General features: G+C 40.8%; 1 protein-coding gene and 2 long non-coding RNA genes across 5 annotated transcripts in view; 2 read left to right on the forward strand and 1 right to left on the reverse strand.

Annotated features, from left to right (window-relative positions):
- LOC131831770 (uncharacterized) overlaps positions 1-819 on the forward strand; it is a 51,561-nt gene extending 50,742 nt beyond the window's left edge. Inside the window, exon 5 of the long non-coding RNA XR_009353795.1 lies at positions 404-819. This is a non-coding gene — a long non-coding RNA (uncharacterized LOC131831770). The remainder of the gene's footprint in view (positions 1-403) is intronic.
- The window catches only part of GASK1B (golgi associated kinase 1B), a 50,197-nt gene extending 36,406 nt beyond the window's left edge, over positions 1-13,791 (reverse strand). Inside the window, exons 1-2 of one of the 3 annotated variants that reach the window (XM_059174029.1) lie at positions 13,720-13,791; positions 11,431-12,567 (exon numbers count right to left, since the gene is read on the reverse strand). In XM_059174029.1, coding sequence (XP_059030012.1) covers positions 11,431-12,328 — 898 coding nt within the window. In that variant the 5' untranslated portion in view covers positions 12,329-12,567; positions 13,720-13,791. Of the gene's footprint in view, positions 1-11,430; positions 12,568-13,264; positions 13,426-13,719 lie in introns of those variants that run through there. The other 2 variants (XM_059174012.1, XM_059174021.1) reach the window with 2 other exon arrangements.
- Positions 13,792-13,917: 126 nt separating this feature from the next.
- LOC131831768 (uncharacterized) lies at positions 13,918-19,269 on the forward strand. The gene is made up of 3 exons (XR_009353794.1): positions 13,918-14,037; positions 14,425-14,513; positions 17,988-19,269. It is a non-coding gene; the product is annotated as an uncharacterized LOC131831768 (long non-coding RNA).
- Positions 19,270-20,038: the final 769 nt, after the last annotated feature.

Raw genomic sequence — 20,038 nt, forward strand, 5'->3', positions numbered from 1 at the left:
ATGAGTATGAGTGTGGAAGAATTCCACTTTTTATAAAATATGACTGTTAGAAGAATGAAATGAACTTTGGTAGATCTGAAGGGATGACAGAAAAATAGCCTCTGAAAACAGGAAACTGGTTAAAGCAACTTACCCTGAAGTGTTTCAGAGATGAGGAGCATTCATCTCTTCACATTCAGGTTTGTCAAAATGATGCAGTACTTCACTCTCCAGAGAAATCTGAAGAGTGAAGAGATAAAATTCTAACTGTCAGAGTGGTGAGAAAGCAGGTTTTAAAAGATATGTGGGTGTTCGTGTGAATTAAAGGTTATACAGCTGCTTTAAAAAATGCAACTTGCCAGCATAAGTTGGTTTTTTTCCCCAAAATTTGAATATTTCCTCTGATTATTTATGTTCTCCCAAGTCATTCTCTACCCAAAAGCACAAAGAAGACATCCTTTTGAGAAGATGAACATGAACATTCACTAAGAATGAGTCCTCTACGCGATCTCCTGTGTCTGGAATTTTTAAACACCCTTCCCTTTGAACACCGGCTGCCTGGTTGTGTTGAACTGCAGGTGAACGCTAATCATGCTGGCTGGAGTTCTCAGTGTCTGTCTGCATTTGTCACTGAACAAAAATAAGTAAAAACATTCTGGAGTTCTAAAATCAAAGGTCCTTTCTATCATATGGGCCAAGTTCCGAGACTGTTTCAAGACTCCTTGTGAACAAGACAAAAAGAAAAGTGGCAGCTCAGCTCAGAGCCCTTCCTTAAAAACAACTCTCCAGGGCGCCTGGGTGGCTCAGTGGGTTAAAACCTCTGCCTTCAGCTCATGTCATGGTCCCAGGATTCTGGGATCCAGCCCCACGTGGGGCTCTCTGCTCAGCAGGGAGCCTACTTCCTCCTCTCTCTCTCTCTGCCTGTTTCTCTGCCTGCTTGTGATCTCTGTCTGTCGAATAAATAAATAAAATCTTTAAAGAAAAAAAAAAAAAAACTCTCCAAAATCTATTGAAGAAAACAAAAGCCAATCAAAATTTTAGACTCATCTTTGTTATAGGAAATGAATTCTGTCAGGTTCCACAACTATCAACAGTGCATTGGAGGGAAACCTTAAAGCCTTGGATCTCTAATTGCTAAAGGCAATTATTGGTGTTGCTGTAACTCCAATGATAGTGTACCAAGTGTCTAGCTGTTAATGATCCCTTAAGTACTGTCTGTTCTATTTTTCTAGAGTGCCTCTCCCAGTAGGATTTTGGCAATTAAAAGTATTAGACTGAAGTGAAGAAGCAGGTAAGATCTCTTGGCTTAGAGCTGGTAAATGTGAGCAAGTCAGAGAATGCGGGAGAAGATTCCGGGACAGCCCTGAGGGAGAAGACAATTTGAAAGAGTTGATAAAATTTTAATTCCGCTCAGGGTTTTAGATATTGTTAATTTACTTATTCAAACAAATTTTTACATTGTTCTCAAGTGGACCTATTAGTGCCTGGGTTTTAGACGGAAAGAATTCAGTGAGACACAGCAAACATAGAAGCCTCACAAGATCCCTATCCCTGGTAAGCCCTAGCCTCAGAAACAGAGAAGTTGCACACCTAATGATGATCAGACAAAACTATCTGCCAGTCGAACAAGGGTTTGAAGGGAACAAGTGAAGGACTAAGGTAAAGATTAAGTTGTCAGTGCAAAGTTAAGAATCGGAGGAATACTGTGCCCTAGAATAGCTATGTGCCAAAATGTCGCAGTTAATAAGGAAAAGAAACTTCGCTGAAAAAGAGCTAAGAACATGCAGTGTTGTAGAAAAAGAAATCACAAATGCTGACTCTACTCCTGACTGATCACTCAAGTGATCAGTGAGTCAAGTCCCTCAACCACCTTGATTAAAGCACTGAGTTCCCCAAGGTATGAGAAGAGTACCTTCCAAATCTATCTCATGTTTGTGTGAGAATCCAGTGAAATACTGGAAATATAGCCCTGTCAAATATTTAAAAGAACCAAACTTAGGTTTTTATGATTTAAAGAAAGGAGAGGCAGAAGAGAAGCAGAATTCTATAGATTCCATATGTATATGTTTTCTATAGTCAACCAAGTCCTATCTCAGAATAGATTTCTGGCTAATTTAGATGACATTTCTTCAAACAACAAAGAAAAAACCTTTATTTACTTACCTAACTGTTTTTCAGTTTATAACTTGTTTTCTCTAGATTGGACTGAGTTAAAATAATTTCCATATCTCCTTAAGAGTTAGCTAAGTGAGAAGCTGAGGAAACAGGAAAGGAGAATGTCCTGTGACTTCTGCCATCACAAACTACTTAACAATTTAAATCATCAGTTCTACTTTAAAAACACAGCGTGCTTCTCTTTTCTGAACCTTTGACTAATGGACAGGAACTTCTGCTTTCTAGGTCTGCCCTGGACTTCTGCTATATATGTAAATGAAATTTCCCAGAAAATTCCTGTCTCAATATTCCATTTAGAAAAACAGAAATCAAATGTGACTTCTGAGAGTGTCACATCTGTGTCACATATGTGAGGATGTGGTCACTGTGCCAGGCTCCAAAAAAACAGTCATATTTTATGAACAATGTCCTGGTCACATTAGGGTGACCCAGTCCTGGGCCATTTCATTTTATTAATGTAGATAAAGGAGCCATGAATTCTTGCCCAGGGTGACCTTCCTACAATGCAAAACTCATTATATCACTCCTCTTCTTCAAACCCTTCAATGATTCCCCATTATCTGCAAGATATGTCCTTACATGACATCAAACCCAGTCACTCTGGAGTACCACAGTTTTATCTCACTTCATCCCCCCCACAATCCTCCCAAACCCTATCTCCTTCAGAGCTCTGAGATTTCCTAAGCACCTCTGTCTTCACAAGTTTTTCACACATCTATTCTCTCTACCCTTCCGACACCCACCCCATCTCTCACTCCACCCACAGTGACTTTAGATCAAGTTCTGACGCTAGCTCTTCGAGACATTTTTATAATGCCCCACCCACCCCCCTACGCACACATTCTGAGCTAAATTTTCCTCCTCTGTGACTGCAAGATCTCCTCAAAATATCTCCATTGAGGTCTTTGTCATACCCTTTTTGTATGGTGCAGTTGCTTAGCTGTCTTCTACCCTCCAAGCTGAGCATTCTATGAGAACAGGGACTATTTCATTATTACCTTTGGACCTCCAACTCCTGACATGATATCTGCACCAAAGCAAGCACTCAAAAATATTGGAGAATGGGGGCACCTGGGTGGCTCAGTTGGCTAAGTGTCTGCATTTAGCTCAGTCATATCCCAGGGTCCTGGGATCAAGCCCCATGTCTGGCTCTCGGCTCAGCAGGGTGCCTGCTTCTCCCTCTTCCTCTGCCACTCCCCCTGCTTATGCTCTCTCTCTCTCTCTCTCTCTCTGTCAAATAAATAAATCTTTTTAAAAAATGTTGGAGAATGAATGAATGAATTTTTCAGAATCCCTCAATTTTCATCTATAACCCTGAAGTTCCAAGGAATGGTCAATGGGCTCAGAATCGAAGTTTGGTTAATGGGACATCCATTCACATTAAGCTGTGACTGAAGTGCCCTCACTCCCAGTTGAGTTAAGAAAGATCAGAAAGAAACTTCATAAACAAAGGCGAGGATATGTAGAAGCTTCCATGACTTGGTTCTATCTAGTTTGTGCTCAACAGTCCATTCCCAGGTCTCCATAACCCTGTGAGTCACTGGAATAATGAAAATGAGGGTGGTGGAAACCTGTCTCTCTCCTCCAGACCCCAGATCACTGTCTTGAGAAGGGGAATAGTGAGAGAGAGCATGAGCAGGGGGAGGGGCAGAGGGAGAGGGAGAAACAGACTCCCCACAGAGCAGGGACCCTGATGTGGGGCTTGATCCCAGGACCCCAGAATCATGACCTGAGATGAAGGCATATGCTTAACCCACTGAGCCACCCAAGTGCTAATATGAAAAAAATGTTTTTTTTTATATCAACTCACTTAATTTTCACAACTTCATGAGGTAAGTTCTGTTACCATCATTATTTTTATTGTCATCATCCCCGATATACTAATGAAGAAATAAGGTGCACAGAAATTAAGTTAATTTATCCCAGGTAACACAGCCACTTGATCACAAATGACTACAGTATCGGGATTCAAACTCAGTTACTCTGGATTGTCAGTTGCATGAACTGAATTGTGTTCCCCCAAAATTTATATGTGAAAGCCCTCAATACGTCAGAATGTGATGGTATTTGAAGACAGGGCCTTTAGAGAGGCAGTTACGTTAAAATGAGGCCATTATGGTGGGCCCTAATCCCAAATGTCTGGTGTTGCCATAAAAAGAGATTGAAACACAGAGAGACACGGGTGAGGGCACTTACAGAGGAAAGGCCATGTGAGGGCAAAGAGAGAAGGCAGCCATCAGCAAGCCAAGGAGAGAGGTCTCAGAAAAAACAAACCTGTGGACACCTTGATCTTAGATTTCCAGCCTCCAGGACTGTGAGAAAATAAAACTATGTGGTTTCAGCCACTCCTCCTATGGTATTTTGTGATGGCAACCCTAGAAACCTAATATGACAATCCATGTCCTGAACGACACAACTATTTGAATCAGAGTGTGCGGCTTCTTCTCCATGTTTAGAACAGTGCCTCACACACACAAAAAGTAAATGTTATCAACTACAATGGGATACGACTGCAATATTCACCTATTCAATGAAATCGGAGTGAGGCTGTCTAGTCCCTCTGCACCTTCATGGTCCTTAGACCGATCCAGAAACAATAACAGATTCAGTCCTAATGGAAAGATCATAACTTTGAGCTCAGGAAGGTTCTAAGTAGGTCCTGGCATTGGTAGTGGATGAAGATTCCCTTCCGGCCACCCAACTGCCACACGGCCCACTGATGTCAGCTCTAAAAAGGCAGAGATCCTTGACTTTTGTGTTCACTGGTGTAGCCCGCAGTGACCAGAAGAGCAGCTGGCACAGAGCAGGTGCTCAATAATATATTTCCTAAAAGAAGAAAAGATGACTATGATACTGGAGAAGGGCGCAGATTGCACAGAACTGAGAAGCACATGCATTCTTCACACCATGGTAACTATTCATTGTACTTTCTGTCTGGGCCATGTGTGGGATCAAGGGACAAGCCGCAGAAACATGGCAGAGAAGGTTACCAGGTCCCCTCACTTGTTTAGGAAAGTATGTAGTAAACAAACAAGAGGATCCTGGAACACAGTGCCACCCTGAGTGGATGCTCAGCAAACTTTTGTTCACCAGTGAATGAAAAGTATTAAGCTCACCAGCTCAATTTGATTGCTAATGAAATACTCTTAGGACTTTTCTGGTAACGCAATGTGCTTTCAATCCAGATTTTAACAATGAAACGTGATTCCTAGACTCCCAAAGAAATCTTTGAAGAACGTTTGTACAAATGTCCAAGGCTTTAGGATTTTGAGTCATTGTAGCTCCAGGTTGTGGGGGCATCTGGATTATTTTCATAACTCCCTGCAAAAGGTTTCTGTCCTTACCTGAGAGCCTGAAACAACATGAAATTGGCAAGTGCCATCTCCCTGCTCTGGCTACCGCCCCATTACCCAGCAAATGCAGTTCTACCCACATGGCCTCAAAAAGAGAGTGGAAAATATGCACTGGATTTCTCCTACTCTATCATAAAATGAGGAGATGCCAGTTGGAAAACAGTGAGCAACTTGGGATCTACAATGAATTTAAATGGAAGTGGATGGGGCGCCTGCAGTTTGTCATGGAAGCAGCCTTGACATACAGAATTCCTGGAACTGGGCTACCTTAATTCGGTGTGACATCTCTGTGGCAATAAAGCAGCATCTTAAAAATAAAGCATACATAATGTATCTCCCATACTGGGCATGAAAAATAGTACAATGCTTAAATGCTACCAAAATGGTGTCCCTTGGGATCCATTCACATTACTTAGCAGACTTTGAGGGAAGCTTTGGCAAAGCTGCTCAAGTGAAGATCACAGAGGGGTGCTGTGATCTTGACTTTTATGTGGATGTAGTCTGCTTTTCTAATCTTAGGTAAACAGTTAAAAATACTTTGTTAAAAAAATTAAATGTATCAGCACCATAGAGTATCTGGTGACCCTTGAAACTTTTGCAAGGATAGTTTGGCAGAAAACACACCAATATGTTCAGTCATGTTTGTATAATCATTTATGGTAAAACAAGAAAATCCAGTAAGCATTGGCTTGCATTTAAAAAAAAAAAAAAGAAAAAAATTCTTGCAAAAGTATTCAGAGTGGTATGTCATACTTAATTTAACAAAATATCACCCATGTTCAGTTGTTGAATTGAAAACAGAAATTGAGTAGAAACAGTAGTGATAAATCAGAAATAACCAGGCTAAAATTTGCCCATTTTTGCCACTATCCCATAACTATACCAAGTTATATCTTAGAGGTGATGTGGGTTAAAAGAATCAACTTAAGGAGGTTCTAGGTATCAGACAGAATGGTTACACATTTCAGTTTCATTGCTCACTATTGTCCTTGGGCAAATTTCATGATCTTTCTGAATCTCAGTATTCTCATATGTAAAGTATCAATAGTATCTTCTTTACAGAATGATAAAGTGATGCATTGGCTTATAATACCAAATGTGTTGTAGGAACTGGGTGATGTATAGCAGTAGATTCCTTACAAATTCACAGTTCAAGAAGATATCATTGTTGCAGAAATTGATTTTTTTTAAAAGTCCTTTGATGCTGTCTTTCCATTCAATTTTGCATTTCCCACGTAGATATGCACAAGAAGGAGACTCTGTTCCAGTGACAATTGCTAGATTTTGTAGCATGGTACACCACTGGTACTCCCTATCTAATTACAACCTTGCTTTTCCCTAAGGACACCATTCTCATTTTCTGGGTTATCTTTGGAGTCGCAGAACATGGTCTGATATAGAGCACCAGGTCAGTGAGTCCATGGATTTCACATGCATACTTTTTGTATTCAAAGAGAATCAGATACAATTCATCAAGTTATACAACAAAAACCTGTCCTAAGCTAACCTGAGCTAGTGGATCTCTGCTGGTAGGATCACCCACAACAGTTTTATTAATTAAAAAAACAAACAAACAAAACCTGAAGATGAGCTTTATAGCTGAGACTTCAGACTCAATCAACAGAAAGATTCACCTGAGAGGTTGGGGGCAGGTAGACCATTTAATTGTAGCATTGGATTTTCTCATTTAAAAAATTTTCTACTGCAAAGGTTTCTTAAAAAGATTTACTGAGATAAGCCAAATATCTGTATTTGATTCATAATACAGACCAGCTATGTTCTTGGTTCTGGGCTTGAATTTATTTTCACAAACATTAATCAAAATTCAGAGAACAGAAACAACACTTAGGGCAGGATTACTTATAGGATTTTCTGGCCACTCAATCTCCCATGTATTAAAAAATTTATTCTTAGACCAAGCCAGATCATCAGAGGAAATACATACCTAAAATAATCCAAGAGTTCCTCCTACAGAAAACCCACTATCAAATTACATTACAGTGTATGTAATGATGGTCCTCACAAGAATAAGCTCTATAAATCTCATTATTTGCATAACACAGAGGTTGCCAAAGACATTTTTCATTACCTCTATAGTGAGCTCTTTATAAGATCCTCCAGGAGAAAGAAATCTCAGCATGACTTTAAGTCTAAAAATGGTCGTACTTGTCTCCTGAGTATTGGAAGTGGAAGCAAATACAGATGTACTGTTAAGAATCAGTAGAACACCGGGAGCGTCTGTGACTCAGAGGGTTAAGCCTCTGCCTTCGGCTCAGGTCATGGTCTCAGGGTCCTGGAATCAAGCCCCACATCAGGCTCTTTGCTCAGTGGGGAGCCGGCTTACCCCCCACCTTTCTGCCTGCCTTTCTGTCTACTTGTGATCTCTATCGATCAAATAAATAAATAAAATGTTTTTTTAAAAAATCAGTAGAATAAGCCAAGATGTATTTCTGCATTCATTCAAAATTATTTATTGAACACCTACTATGTGCCAGATTCTCCACTAGGATCTAGAAATAATAAACAAGACAGGAAATGTTTCTGCCTTCACAAACCTAGAGACTAGTGGAAATGAAAAGATGATTAAACAAGTAACTAAAATACAAAGAGATGATATAAAATGAACCAGAGGGGCACCTGGGTAGCTCAGTGGGTTAAGCCTCTGCCTTCAGCTCAGGTCGTGAACTTCGTGTCCTGGGATTGAGCCCTGCATCAGGCTCCCTGCTCAGTGCGGAGCCTGCTTTCCCGCCCTCCCCCCCGCCGGTGTGGAGCCTGCTTCCCCCCCTCTCTGCCTGCCTCTCTGCCTACTTATCATCTTTGTCTGTCAAATAAATAAATAAAATCTTTAAAAAAATAAATGAACCAAAAATAGGTCCTGGGCAACTAGGTAAGATCTATCATCTCCTTAGGTAGACAGGGAGCCTGAAATAAATCTAAGCTTGGACCAAAAGAAGAATAAGAGAACGTTAGAGGAAAATATACCCTTCTGTGGAAATCAGGAGAGGAAAGACATGTCAAGAAAACCCTAGAAATCGGTGGATAGAGAGAGATACCAAGAACCTAAGACTGTCTATATATCTCCTACCATGACCAGCACTGATCTATTTATGCACTTTACACCAATATAATAGCCTACATGAGTAGAATTATATTGTGTAGAGTGTTCGTAACTATATTTAAATCATGTCACAGATTCCTGAGGAAATTTGCCTGATTTTATGTCTCTAAATAACTACATAGAAGGTATCAAAAAAAAATAAATAAATAAACAAAACAAAAAAAAAAAAACCAAAGAGAGATTTAGTATTGTTTGAGAAATAATCTTAGGTAATTCATCACACTGAGAGTCATATTGATACAACTTTGTTTCTTTTCATCACCACTTAGGTCCAAAAATGAGAGAATAATACCAAGATATATTGGGATTATAAAACCAGTCCTTTAAATTGAATACAACTGCCCTCTTGATCCTGACAAATGCTGAATATTCAGGGGTGCCTGGGAGGCTCAGAGGGTTAAGCAACTAATTCTCAATTTCAGCTCAGATCATGATTTTGGGGTTATAGGATCAAGTCCTGTGTCAGGCTCCATGCTCAGCAGGGAGTCTGCTTGAGATTCTCTCTCTCCCTCTGCCTCTGCCCCACATCCCACCTCTCTATCTCATTCGCTCTAAAACAAATAAATAAATGTGTGTGTGTGTATAAAATACATATTTTTTAAAAATCCTGGATATTAAGAGCAAAAAATATATATAAGGAATCCCAATATTGAAAAGTTTAATTCAACAATCAAGAGACCAGTGTTCTAGACCTGGTTATGTCATATAAAGACATGATATGTGAGGCTTGGAGGCCATGTAAGTAACTCAGTGAATTTGGTACCTCATGTATATAGTGTAGTAACATAAACAGACAATATTTATTGAAGATCTACTGGGTGAAAATCACTCATTCCACTTGTTTTTCATGTATTAACTAACAATAACTTCATCAGGTAAGTACTATTGTCCTTTTATAGCTGAGGAGACTGAGGCATTCAGAGATACTGTAACACTTCTGGCTCACATGGTTGGTAAATTCAAACTCAGTCAGAACGGTTCCAAGTTCCTACCCATTATTTCATTCTCCCAACTTCCACCCAAGAGTATCCCAAGGAAGTACCATATTGGAGTATCATACCTCAGGATCTATTCACCTTCTCTACCCAGGGGCCTTTATGACATGATAGTGAATGGGTAATAAGAGTGACCCTATGCTATGACCTACTTTGCCAAGACAGACTTGGTAGATGCCTGTTATCTCCATGCACACCAGTATCTTCTTTTACTCCAGGGTGGTCTGCTTTGGATAATAAGTTATACAGTCACCTAAACCCAGTGGTTTAGAGCTTAAGTTCTGCTTAAGCAGAATCTACCTTATAGCTTAGTTGTGAGAAATATAGGCATGTATCAGCTATATGAATCAATTAGTATAATGCCTAGCAAATAGTGAGCACTCAAGAAAAATGAGTTTCAACCAATCTTTTATTAAATGTTTGGGAGGGTATTCCACATCTGCCTAATCATGGTGGACTATTTTGTGAACTTGAGACATCAAAACATAACTGTGAGACTGAAGCACCTAGACATGGACCAGGATAAGTAAGGAATGTCAAGTCTTTGTAAGTAAATCACTGGTACTTCTAGAAGTACCCATTGTAAGACTAAATTATAACCCTAAAGCCGTTGAAAATACAGATTAGTTCTTGGCCACTCCCAAGAATTTTAATCCATTCCATTCTGGATTCCATAAAATGCAAAATTTTATCATGACAAAAAAATAAGAAAATATTCTTTGAGCTTATAATTCCCTTGTGGTCCTTTCTAATCTCTTGGGCCAGTCTCGATTCATACCAGCAAATTCTGGGCTTATTCTGCTTTCAAACACAAACTGCTGACCCACACTGTATTCAAAGCCTGGAACAGCCTCAGGATTCAGAAAATATCCTTCATACAGTCTGAGCACAGCCACAGACCACCCCCTTTCCCTGACACCCAAGTGACTGGCTATATAACCCAGAACCTGCCAAAATGTCACCTGACAGAGTCTTCGAAATCAAGCTCAATAAATTTTAGTCATGGGCTTGAAGAAACCATATACCTAGTTAGTATATACTGAACAAATTACCTAGTTTCATTTCATTTTCTTTGTAAAACTAAGGGAGTTAAATCAATTGTAAAAGAACCAAAGGGTCTGGTCACCAGGGTGACTCAGTTGGTCCAAGCAACTGCCTTAAGCTCAGGTCATGATCCCAGAGTCCCTAGATCTGGTCTGGCCTCAGGCTCCAATCTGCTTCTCCCTCTGACCCTCTCCCACTTTTGTGGTCTCTCTCATTTTCTCTCTCCCAAATAAATAAAATCTTAAAAAAAAAAAAAAAATTAAAGGGTCAAATCTAACATGGTCTGACTCTGGGCCTTTTAAAAAGTTTCCATCTGCTGGAGAAAGATAACCCCCTCTCCCTTTTACTTTTAAAAACTCCTAAGGAATGAAATTCTACTTACTTCCATAGTAACCTCTCTAATAATATGCCTGACTGTCAGCAAGTTCTTTGCCTCCACCCGGCTTCTTCTTCTCATCATGCAAATTGCCACTGGCTTTAATTAGATTTAATAAGCCACTGGGAAGTGCAGTGAGGGAAAAGGAGAGCAAAGATTACACAGTGTGGGCTTACCCTTGCATGTTGAATACAGCATTTCCCGGGAACGTTCATATCCTCCCAAAGTTGGGAAAACAAAGAACGCCAAACCTATGGAAAGACATGCTGCTGCTGTCCAAATGTGAGACGTGGGTGGAGAAAATCATTTCGAAAGAGAGACTGAGGGAAAAGAGGAAAATCAACCCAAATCCCCAACAGCTGCAAATCACGAAGCATGTGAAGCTGTTACCTTGGATGAACTCTGATTTCCTGCTCACAGACGGCAGGGTCCTGTTGAGCCCAAGGATCCTGTCCAGGTGGAAGGCAAACACCTCACTCATGTCCAAAGGCTGCTTAAGTAGTCCACAGGGACTGGGGCCACAGCGGGGCACAGAGCCAGCAGAGCTCCCCTCCAGCACCAGCAAGTGCGCTCCACTTTTAGAGGACACCGGCTGAAGACCTGCCACTGCACCATCCGCCAACAGGCGCATTCGGAGGATGTCTTCTTTGCTCAGCCACGAGGGGGCGCTCTCACTGTAGATCCTAATGTTGCTTTCCTGGGTCTTGGGCCGCTGAAAATCTGAGCCCCCAACTTGCACTCCGGAGCCCCGTATCAACCGCCAGGGCCGTTCCCCAACCTTGGCCAGGTTTCCTCCCTGGACGTACCCAGGCACTTCAGCATCAGCATCCTGTGGCTGAAGGGATGGTCCGACCAAAGCCTCCTGTCCCAAGGCTGGCGAGGCCACTGCGTACTTCTTCCTGCGCTTGGGTTTCACTGTGCCTCGGATATTGGCAGGCTTGCTGCGCTTGGAGCGTAGGGTAATGTACACCACATTGAGCTGCAGCGTTGTCCCATTGCCCTGGGACTCTGGAGGGGCCAAGGTACCATCCAAGGGTATCTCAGGAACGGGTGCCTCGACGGTGTCGTGGTTCTGGTGCGGCCCCTTTTCTGCTGCCCTTCCTTGCTGGAGAGAGGCACGTCCCACCTGGCTCACCAGAAAGCCCAGGTAGATGGCGCAGGCAGTGCCCAGCAGGAGGTTCCTCCGGGTCCTTGGGCGCCGGCCGCTCCAGAGTTTACGCACCCGCGGGACACACAGGGAGCAGATGAACCAGTTTATGAGTTGCCCTGGCTTGTCTGGACAGGTCATTTCTCTGCTGCATCCACATGTTGAACAGAGTTTAAAGTCTGCAGTTGGTTCTTGCTGACATGATGCATGGTTTCCTGAATTCAGCTGTCGTCTCCTCTTAGGTATATAAGTGATCTCCAGTGGGTGGGGTAGAGGTGGAAGTAAAGGGTTGGTGACAAAGTTGGGAATGTTTCTGACACTCGCGGCAGCAAACCTTTTAAACTCCTATCAGCTTCCCCAAGGAGAAGTGTGGCTTGTTTCTGGGAATGAATGGAAACAGAGTTAACTGAGTCACAATCTCAAACTAGTTCAGTTCCTCTTCAACAGTAAAGAAAAAGAGTAACCCTTTCCTTTCATAAATACCACCACCATGATTTTTTTTAAAATTATGTTTAAAAAGAGAAACAGGCCAATATAGAGTCAATATTCAGTTTAAACAAGTGAAAGCAAACCACGAAAATCCAAGAATATTTTATAACTTGTAGCTAGAGTAGTTTAATTTGACTCTGAAAGAAAAACATTAAAATCTGACAAACCCTTTTTGGAATTTAGAAATGATTTCAGACAAGGGATAGACGGTGTTTAAAAACAATCTATAGGCATCCCATTTTTATTTTTTAAAGTTCTGCATTACAGATTGGGCAGAAGCACCAAGTATTAACATTCAAATTCAGAAACAGGTTCTCTTAATTTGATGGTACAACTTTTTCCTCACTGTAAGTTTCATCATCTCTACATAAAGAATGATCTCAATATAAAGCCAAATGTCCATATATCTCAGAAGAAGTTACATTTTTTTCAGTCACACACACAGAAACACAAAACACAAATCCAACTGCCTTTCATTCCTTTTCTTCCCACAAAAGTCAGCTGAAAGAAAATAAAGGGATCTCTAGCTTTCTCTCTCTCTCTTTTTTTTTTACATTACTAAAAAGAAGAACTCATAAGCAACCTTACTTACACAGCTGGCCCCGTGCTTGGCTCCAGGAAGAATGTAATCCCTGACTGTAATGCAAAGAACTTTTAAAGGCTGAGGCATGTAAGTAGAACATATTTCATGGTCAAGAGTGTTCCACATTTCAAATATCTCAGCTCAGCTTTAAAAGCTCTCTTGAAAACTCCTGATTGCAAAGCAAAACGGTTACTTGTCAACTGGCTGTTAGTAGCCCAGTTTTAAGACACGCAAGGTTTTTTTTTTTTAATATATAATTTAAAAAATAAACTTTAATTTTAAGATCTGGAAAAACAAAAGCCAAAGCCGTACAGAAGCAGTGTTCATTCAAATAATTTTCCACTTATTTTTAACCCCTGGGAGCCCTCTAGTGTCCTGTTTGGAAACAGACTCAGAAATTTCAGTCTCACGGTGTTAAAAAGGATTGAAAGTGTTTGCTAAGCAGCAGCAGGATAAATACCTTATAAAAGGAGGAATGCCATAACCCTGCTGTCCATCCCGGGTAGCGGGGGAGTAGAACACCAAAGTTCCCAGCGACTACGACTCATCTTACCATCTTGACTGTTCACAGAACATTTGTCTCCCACCACTTCTGAGAAGGCCTAGAGGCTCATAAAAAGGTAAGAAAGGGTTAACTTAAATGAGGAAAAAAATAGACCGGTGAGATAAGAGTGCACCCAGATAGAGGAAGACATTTATAGAGTGCTCTTACACGGTGCAACAGCTCACAAAAAGAAGTCATGGATTCCCTCTGATTGGAGGTTGTCTTTAAAAACAGGTTAGTAATTGGCTTGGGGAGTTTGCATGTCCTGACACAAACGCAGGGTTGATGACCTCTGGGTCTCACTTAAGCTCATTCTTTTTGCTTCAAAGGCAGATAGAATCAGAAGGTAGGAAGGTGACAGGGATTGTGGGTCTCACTGGAAAAGAAGTTTGTGATACTGGGAGGCCAGTAAGAGATCAGCATATGGTGTAGAATCGGAAAAATACTACATTTTATAATGAAAAAAAAAAAAAAAAAAAAAAAAAAAAAAAAAAACAGATCAAGGGGATTGAAACATAGAGAGAAGGAAAGAATAAGCTTCCAAGTGATTAAAATACTCAAAAAGTGTAATACAGCTGTTACTTTAACACTCGAACTCTCTCCCGTCTTCTTTTTTAAAAGTTCTGCCACATGGAGAAAAGAGAGGAAAAATTCCAATATTGACAATGGTCTAGAAGTACCTGTGGATTCTGGCTAAACTTCATGAGACTGTAAGCATTTTTCCAGAAGCATTTTTCTTTGTGTTCCAAAACTCTTAAAGCTCATTTAAGTTATTTTCTAGGTAGTAACTGTTAACTTCTTGAAAGGAAACCATGAGAGAGTTGTTTTATTATAATGATATTAGGGTGCCTGGGTGGCTCAACCAGTTAAGACTCTGCCTTCCATCCAGGTCATGATCCCAGGGTCCTTGAATCGAGTCCCACGTCAGGCTTCCTGCTCAGCGGGGAGTTGGCTTCTCTCTCTGCACCTCCCTCTGCTCATGCTCTCTCTCTCTCTCACTCACTTTCTCTCTCTCAAATACACAAGTACAATCTTTTAAAATTTATATTGCAATGATATTATTCTCACATACCAAGAAGAATAACTGGCCTGATTCCAAAAATTAAAAGTGCTTCTTAAATTAAAGGCAGAAGCCAAGTTATAACAGGCAAAAGCCTCATTGGCTATTTCTAAATCAACTTCTTTAGTAAAGAAATGTTTCGGAAATAGACGAGAGTTGTATGAGTTGGTAAATTTGCTTGACTGACCCTCACACCAACAGAAGTCTTTTTTTTTTTTTTTTAGAAGACCAGCACACTGCCTCCTCTTACAGCCTAAAAATGAGTAGTAGAGGCTAAAGGGTAGGCTATTTAAAGAATGGGCTCCAGAGGGAAAAAGACTGGCTCCTAATCATCTTTGGCTTTCTAACTGTAGTCCCTTATGACAAATAGCCTTACCTCTCTAGCCTCAGTTTCCCTAAGAGAAGACTAATAATAGCACTTACCGCACAAGTTTCTTGTGATGGTTAAATGAGGTAACGGTGACAGAATGATCATTTGAAAGATTAGTCAATATTTTTTATTTCCCCAGCACCTTACTGAACTTCTCAGAGACCCTTCTCCCAGCCCAGGCAGCTTGACAGGGAATCACCACCTCATCAAAGGGCAAGCTATCATCATATAATTAGGAACATGCTCACTGAATCATTGGAATAGTCAATATATGGATATAACCAATATAGTGGACAAGAATATTCATCAGATGTTACCAGAAAAAATTCTCACTGGGGCACCTGGGTAGCTCCGCTAGTTAAGGGTTGGACTCTTGATTTGATTTAGGCTCAGGTCAATGTCTCGGGATCTCGAGATTGAGCCCCTGTGTCTGGCTCTGCTCTCAGCGGGGAATCTGCTTAGGATTCTCTCTCCCTCTCCTTCTGCCTCTGCCCCTTCCCCATCCCCACACCCCCCGACTCACTCACTTCCTGTCTCTCCCCTTCTCTAAAAAAATAAAGAAAAGAAAAAAAAAACCATTTTCCTCATTCTCCCCACTACCTATTCAAACTTGAATTGTGTCCTAGTAGCACTTTCCAACTTCCTTGCATAAAAATGCAGACGTGGTTTTTCTAGTCATACTAAGATTTTTTAAAATGTCTCCATTTATTTTAGTCACACACACACACACACACACAAACTGCATGAAAACTAAACAAATGTTTGATCTAAACATAGTCAAAATTTTTAAATTTCTCTTAAGTTTTAAGTATTTTCCTTTTCCAGAAATTAGCTGTCCCTCAAAAAGCATAGCAGAAGCCTACTGAAAAGGGGGAGAGGAAATCCCCCATGTACTGTTTGTTTCTTTGTTTTTACTGTCTAGACCTTCTACCTCACCTACATACCCACTTACCCCACTCTGGGTCTCTCTCTGGCTATTCCAGACTTAAAGGGTAGTGGAGATGTAAAAGTAGTAACTACAGTGGAAAGATTCTTGCCACTCCCTTATATTGTCATGAATTGGTTTATAAGCTCTCCGGGCTTAGCATAGGTATATAAAGCTGATCATCTGGTGAGCATTTTGCAGTTTCTTCAAAAATACCACTGTGACTGTCTCTCCTCAGCCTTTTGGGTTCCGGCAACTCTCTGCCCTGTTGAGGTCACATTCTCTCTTCAGGCCGTTCTCTTGGACAGCTTTTAAAATGGCCAGTGGGGTGGCTTTCTCATGTGGGCCTGTCTGCATCACCCACAAGTGGTCTGATACACAGAGTCACCATCCTTTGCCTCAGTGACATTAGGCTATCTATTTCCCTTGGCATGGTGGACCTCATTTTGGGATGGGGAAGCAACTGCCATCTATTGCTCATGGTCCAGGTTGAAACTGAACCGAAAGGTATTTTCTACCCCCAAGCTCAAGAGAGAAGTTTAATTTCATTTTAGAAAAATAAACCGGGATGCCTGGGTGGCTCAGTGGGTTAAAGCCTCTGCCTTCGGCTCAGGTCATGATCCCAGGGTCCTGGGATCAAGCTTCGAGTCGGGCTCTCTGTTCAGCAGGGAGCCTGCTTCCCTTCCTCTCTCTCTGCCTGCCTCTCTGGCCTACTTGTACTGTCTGTCGAATAAATAAATAAAATCTTAAAAAAAAAAAAAAAAAAAAGAAAGAAAGAAAAATAAACCTAAATTCCTTGAATGCATAATGGCTCAAAAGTTTGTTGTCACAATATAACATTCACATGTAACACATATATATGTGTTCACATATAACACTGCAAATGTTTGTTGTTGGTATTAATATTGGATCAGAGAGATCATATCCTCATACATAAAGTACTTTCTCTTCATTAAAAAAAAAAAAAAATCCATGAGGAAAACAAAGCAGAAAGGTAGACAGCAAGACAATGATATGGCTCATTAAAATTACCAGGGAAACTTTTTGTACCTTTATGGAGGCAAGAGAGGGTAACAAGAAGCAATGGGAGCAGGGTCCAGAGCCTCTGGTGGTGTTCGATTTCTCCACCTATATGGTATTTAGGAAAAGATGTTTATTTTGAGACATTTTGTTGGCTATACACTTACAATTTATGAAACAGGTGGTAGGTAAATAAATATTCTTCTTATATACTTTATATCTTGCTTATGTTCTACGTCTATATAGAAAAGGGGTAGAAGTAATAATTTTTTTAGATCTCATATAATTTTTTAATTTAATTTTATTTTTTCAGTGTTCCAGGATTCATTGTTTATGCACCACACCCAGAAGTAATAATTTTTTACATATTTTTATTTACAATGAAGAGTTCATGATATCTTCAACATTTAAAATTAAAGAAGCTAAAGCAAAATAAAATCATTGAAATTTTTAAAAATATATAGATACCTAGGCCCCATCCACCTCCACAGAGATTTTAATTTAATTGATCTGAGGTAGAACCCAGCAATCCAAACTTGGAAAGACTTCCAGTGTGTGGAAGCTAAAAGCTAAATGGTTAGTTTCAGAAGGAAATTATCACCTTCTTGCCATCAGGTGATAAGTCTAAGGTTTCACTGGCAGTAAAATAATCTTTAAATCCTCCAAGGCTTCCAGTTGTAAGCACTGAGTGCGGTCAAGACTGCTTCTCCTTCAGACTAGGAGAACTCCAGGATAAGATTGGACAGTGCATAGGGCTCCAGATCTGTCATTCACATTACTCACATTTCTCATTTCTCCACTCCTGTCAGGTGTACCTTTGGTGCCTACTGTGGGCTCAAGCTCAGCCACCTTCTCAGAGCCATTCAGAAAATGAAGAGGAAAAATATCTAAGGGCTCCAGTCACAGAGAAACTAAGTATCACGCTTTTCCTTGCTTTTGTGGACTCATGTTTGTTACATAGATTACAGACCTACAGAGGAACACCTTATTCCTAGCTCTGTGCTGACCAGACCTTTTCGCAGGGTCCCTAACCCTTGCTCACAGCCTTCCCCACTCTCTAGGACCTATAGCTGTTCTAGAACTATAATCCTGGCTTGAGTCTAGGTTCTTAGGTAACACCTCTGTCTTGCTTGTGATATAAAATTTGCAATATTTTTGCTATCCATTCTAACACCAGGCCTGGGCAGTCCCAACCTGGCCTGTCCAGACACTGAAGAATTCTCAGTCTTACAATCTGTGAAATGTTGTCATAAAGGTGTTTGACTGGGGTGCCTGGGCGACTCAATCTGTTGAGCATCTAGCTCTTGATTTCAGCTCAGGTCATGATCTCAGGGTCATGAAATCGAGCCTCACATCGGGCTCTGCACTGAGGATGGAGTCTGCTTGAGATTCTCCCTCTCCTTCTGCCTCTGCCCCACCCCGTGCTTGCAGGCTCTCTCTCTCAAGATAAATAAAATCTTAAAAAAAAAAAAAAAAAAGATGTTTGATTGGTACCAAGAATTTTGTAGTTCCTTAAATAGTGCTCTATATTATATAGGTCTTCAGAACTGTATGCAAAAGAAATCACAGTGTTCTGCTGTATTAAAAAAAAAGTGTGCCCCTTCATCGGACACCTGATTATTTGGTCACTCCAAAGGACATCTTCCCGGTTGACCTACACCACTACATCTACTTACCATACGTAGGAGAAGCACTTTGAAAAAGAACTAGCTGTCTTCTCAGAGCTAGCCTTTCAAATCTGTGAAGTGACGCTGCATGCCATCTCTTGATCTCTCCTGTGTGACTAGACGGGCACCAAATAAGCATAGCTCCATGGGACGCAGTGCTTGATATTTTATTGCTTTGGGTGTTCTCCCCTGTATCCCTGTTATACCTGGAAAAGAGAAACACAAGCCTCCGTGCCAGTGTGGAAATCTGCAATCACCCATTTAGCTTCTCTTCCCTGGGAGTGTTTGTTGCACTTATATAAAGTTTTGTTTGGGCCAGGATGTTTCTGCCACAGGACGAGAAACAGTGCAACGTTTGTATGAAATGAGCGTAATACAGGAAACAAATAAAATGTCTGATAGCCGATTTGACATATGTCTGACATATGTTTGAAATAGTGTATTTATATTATTATATTGTTATATTGTTGTTCTTTCATTTCTGGATAATTGGATCATTTCTGCATGTTTTAATAACCAGCATTTTTCCATAGTTCTGAAACCCAAGAATGCATAGATTCTTCATGGAATAAGAGAAGACAGGTAAATCAGAGGCCCCTGAGTTCCCTCTAAAATCCCCTTAGACAATCTAAACAATGGAGCTCCTCTTCTGCAGCAGTGAGTGCTGAAAGCCCCCACGCTCTGCCTCCCACCTCCACTCCCAGGCCACACACACAGAAACGAGGCCAGATGCAGCGGCCCTCAATCGTTCTTGGCTTAGGATCGGAAACCAAAGCAGCAGTGGTTTGGGACTTCTATAAAGCGTAAAGATTGGGTAAAGCTGTCTTAATCCTTAGGCTCCTTGCAGAAAATTACGCAGGGCTACAAATGATTTCTTTTCTCTTCACCTAAGGCATCATTTGCCTGAAAGAAATGAGTTGCAGAGTCAAGAGGAAGGAAGTCTCCCTGGCTAGACTAAATTTGGCCTATTAGAAATGCAATGGGGTTATAAACAAACACCTTCAAAGAGGAAGAGAAGGGAGGGAGAAATTTGGGGTCCTATTTTCATCTGCACTAGTAGCTTTGAGACTCAGCTGTGTCTCCACTGGGATTCAGTCATGTGTGGCGTATCTGAGAAGATGTTGGACTGTGAAAACTGCACATGCATTTTTCATGAACTTTTGAGACTAGCTGGATTCAAAAAGAAAGTGTTG

This window comes from Mustela lutreola, chromosome 1 (genome assembly GCF_030435805.1).
Source record: "Mustela lutreola isolate mMusLut2 chromosome 1, mMusLut2.pri, whole genome shotgun sequence".
Lineage (NCBI taxonomy): Eukaryota > Metazoa > Chordata > Mammalia > Carnivora > Mustelidae > Mustela > Mustela lutreola.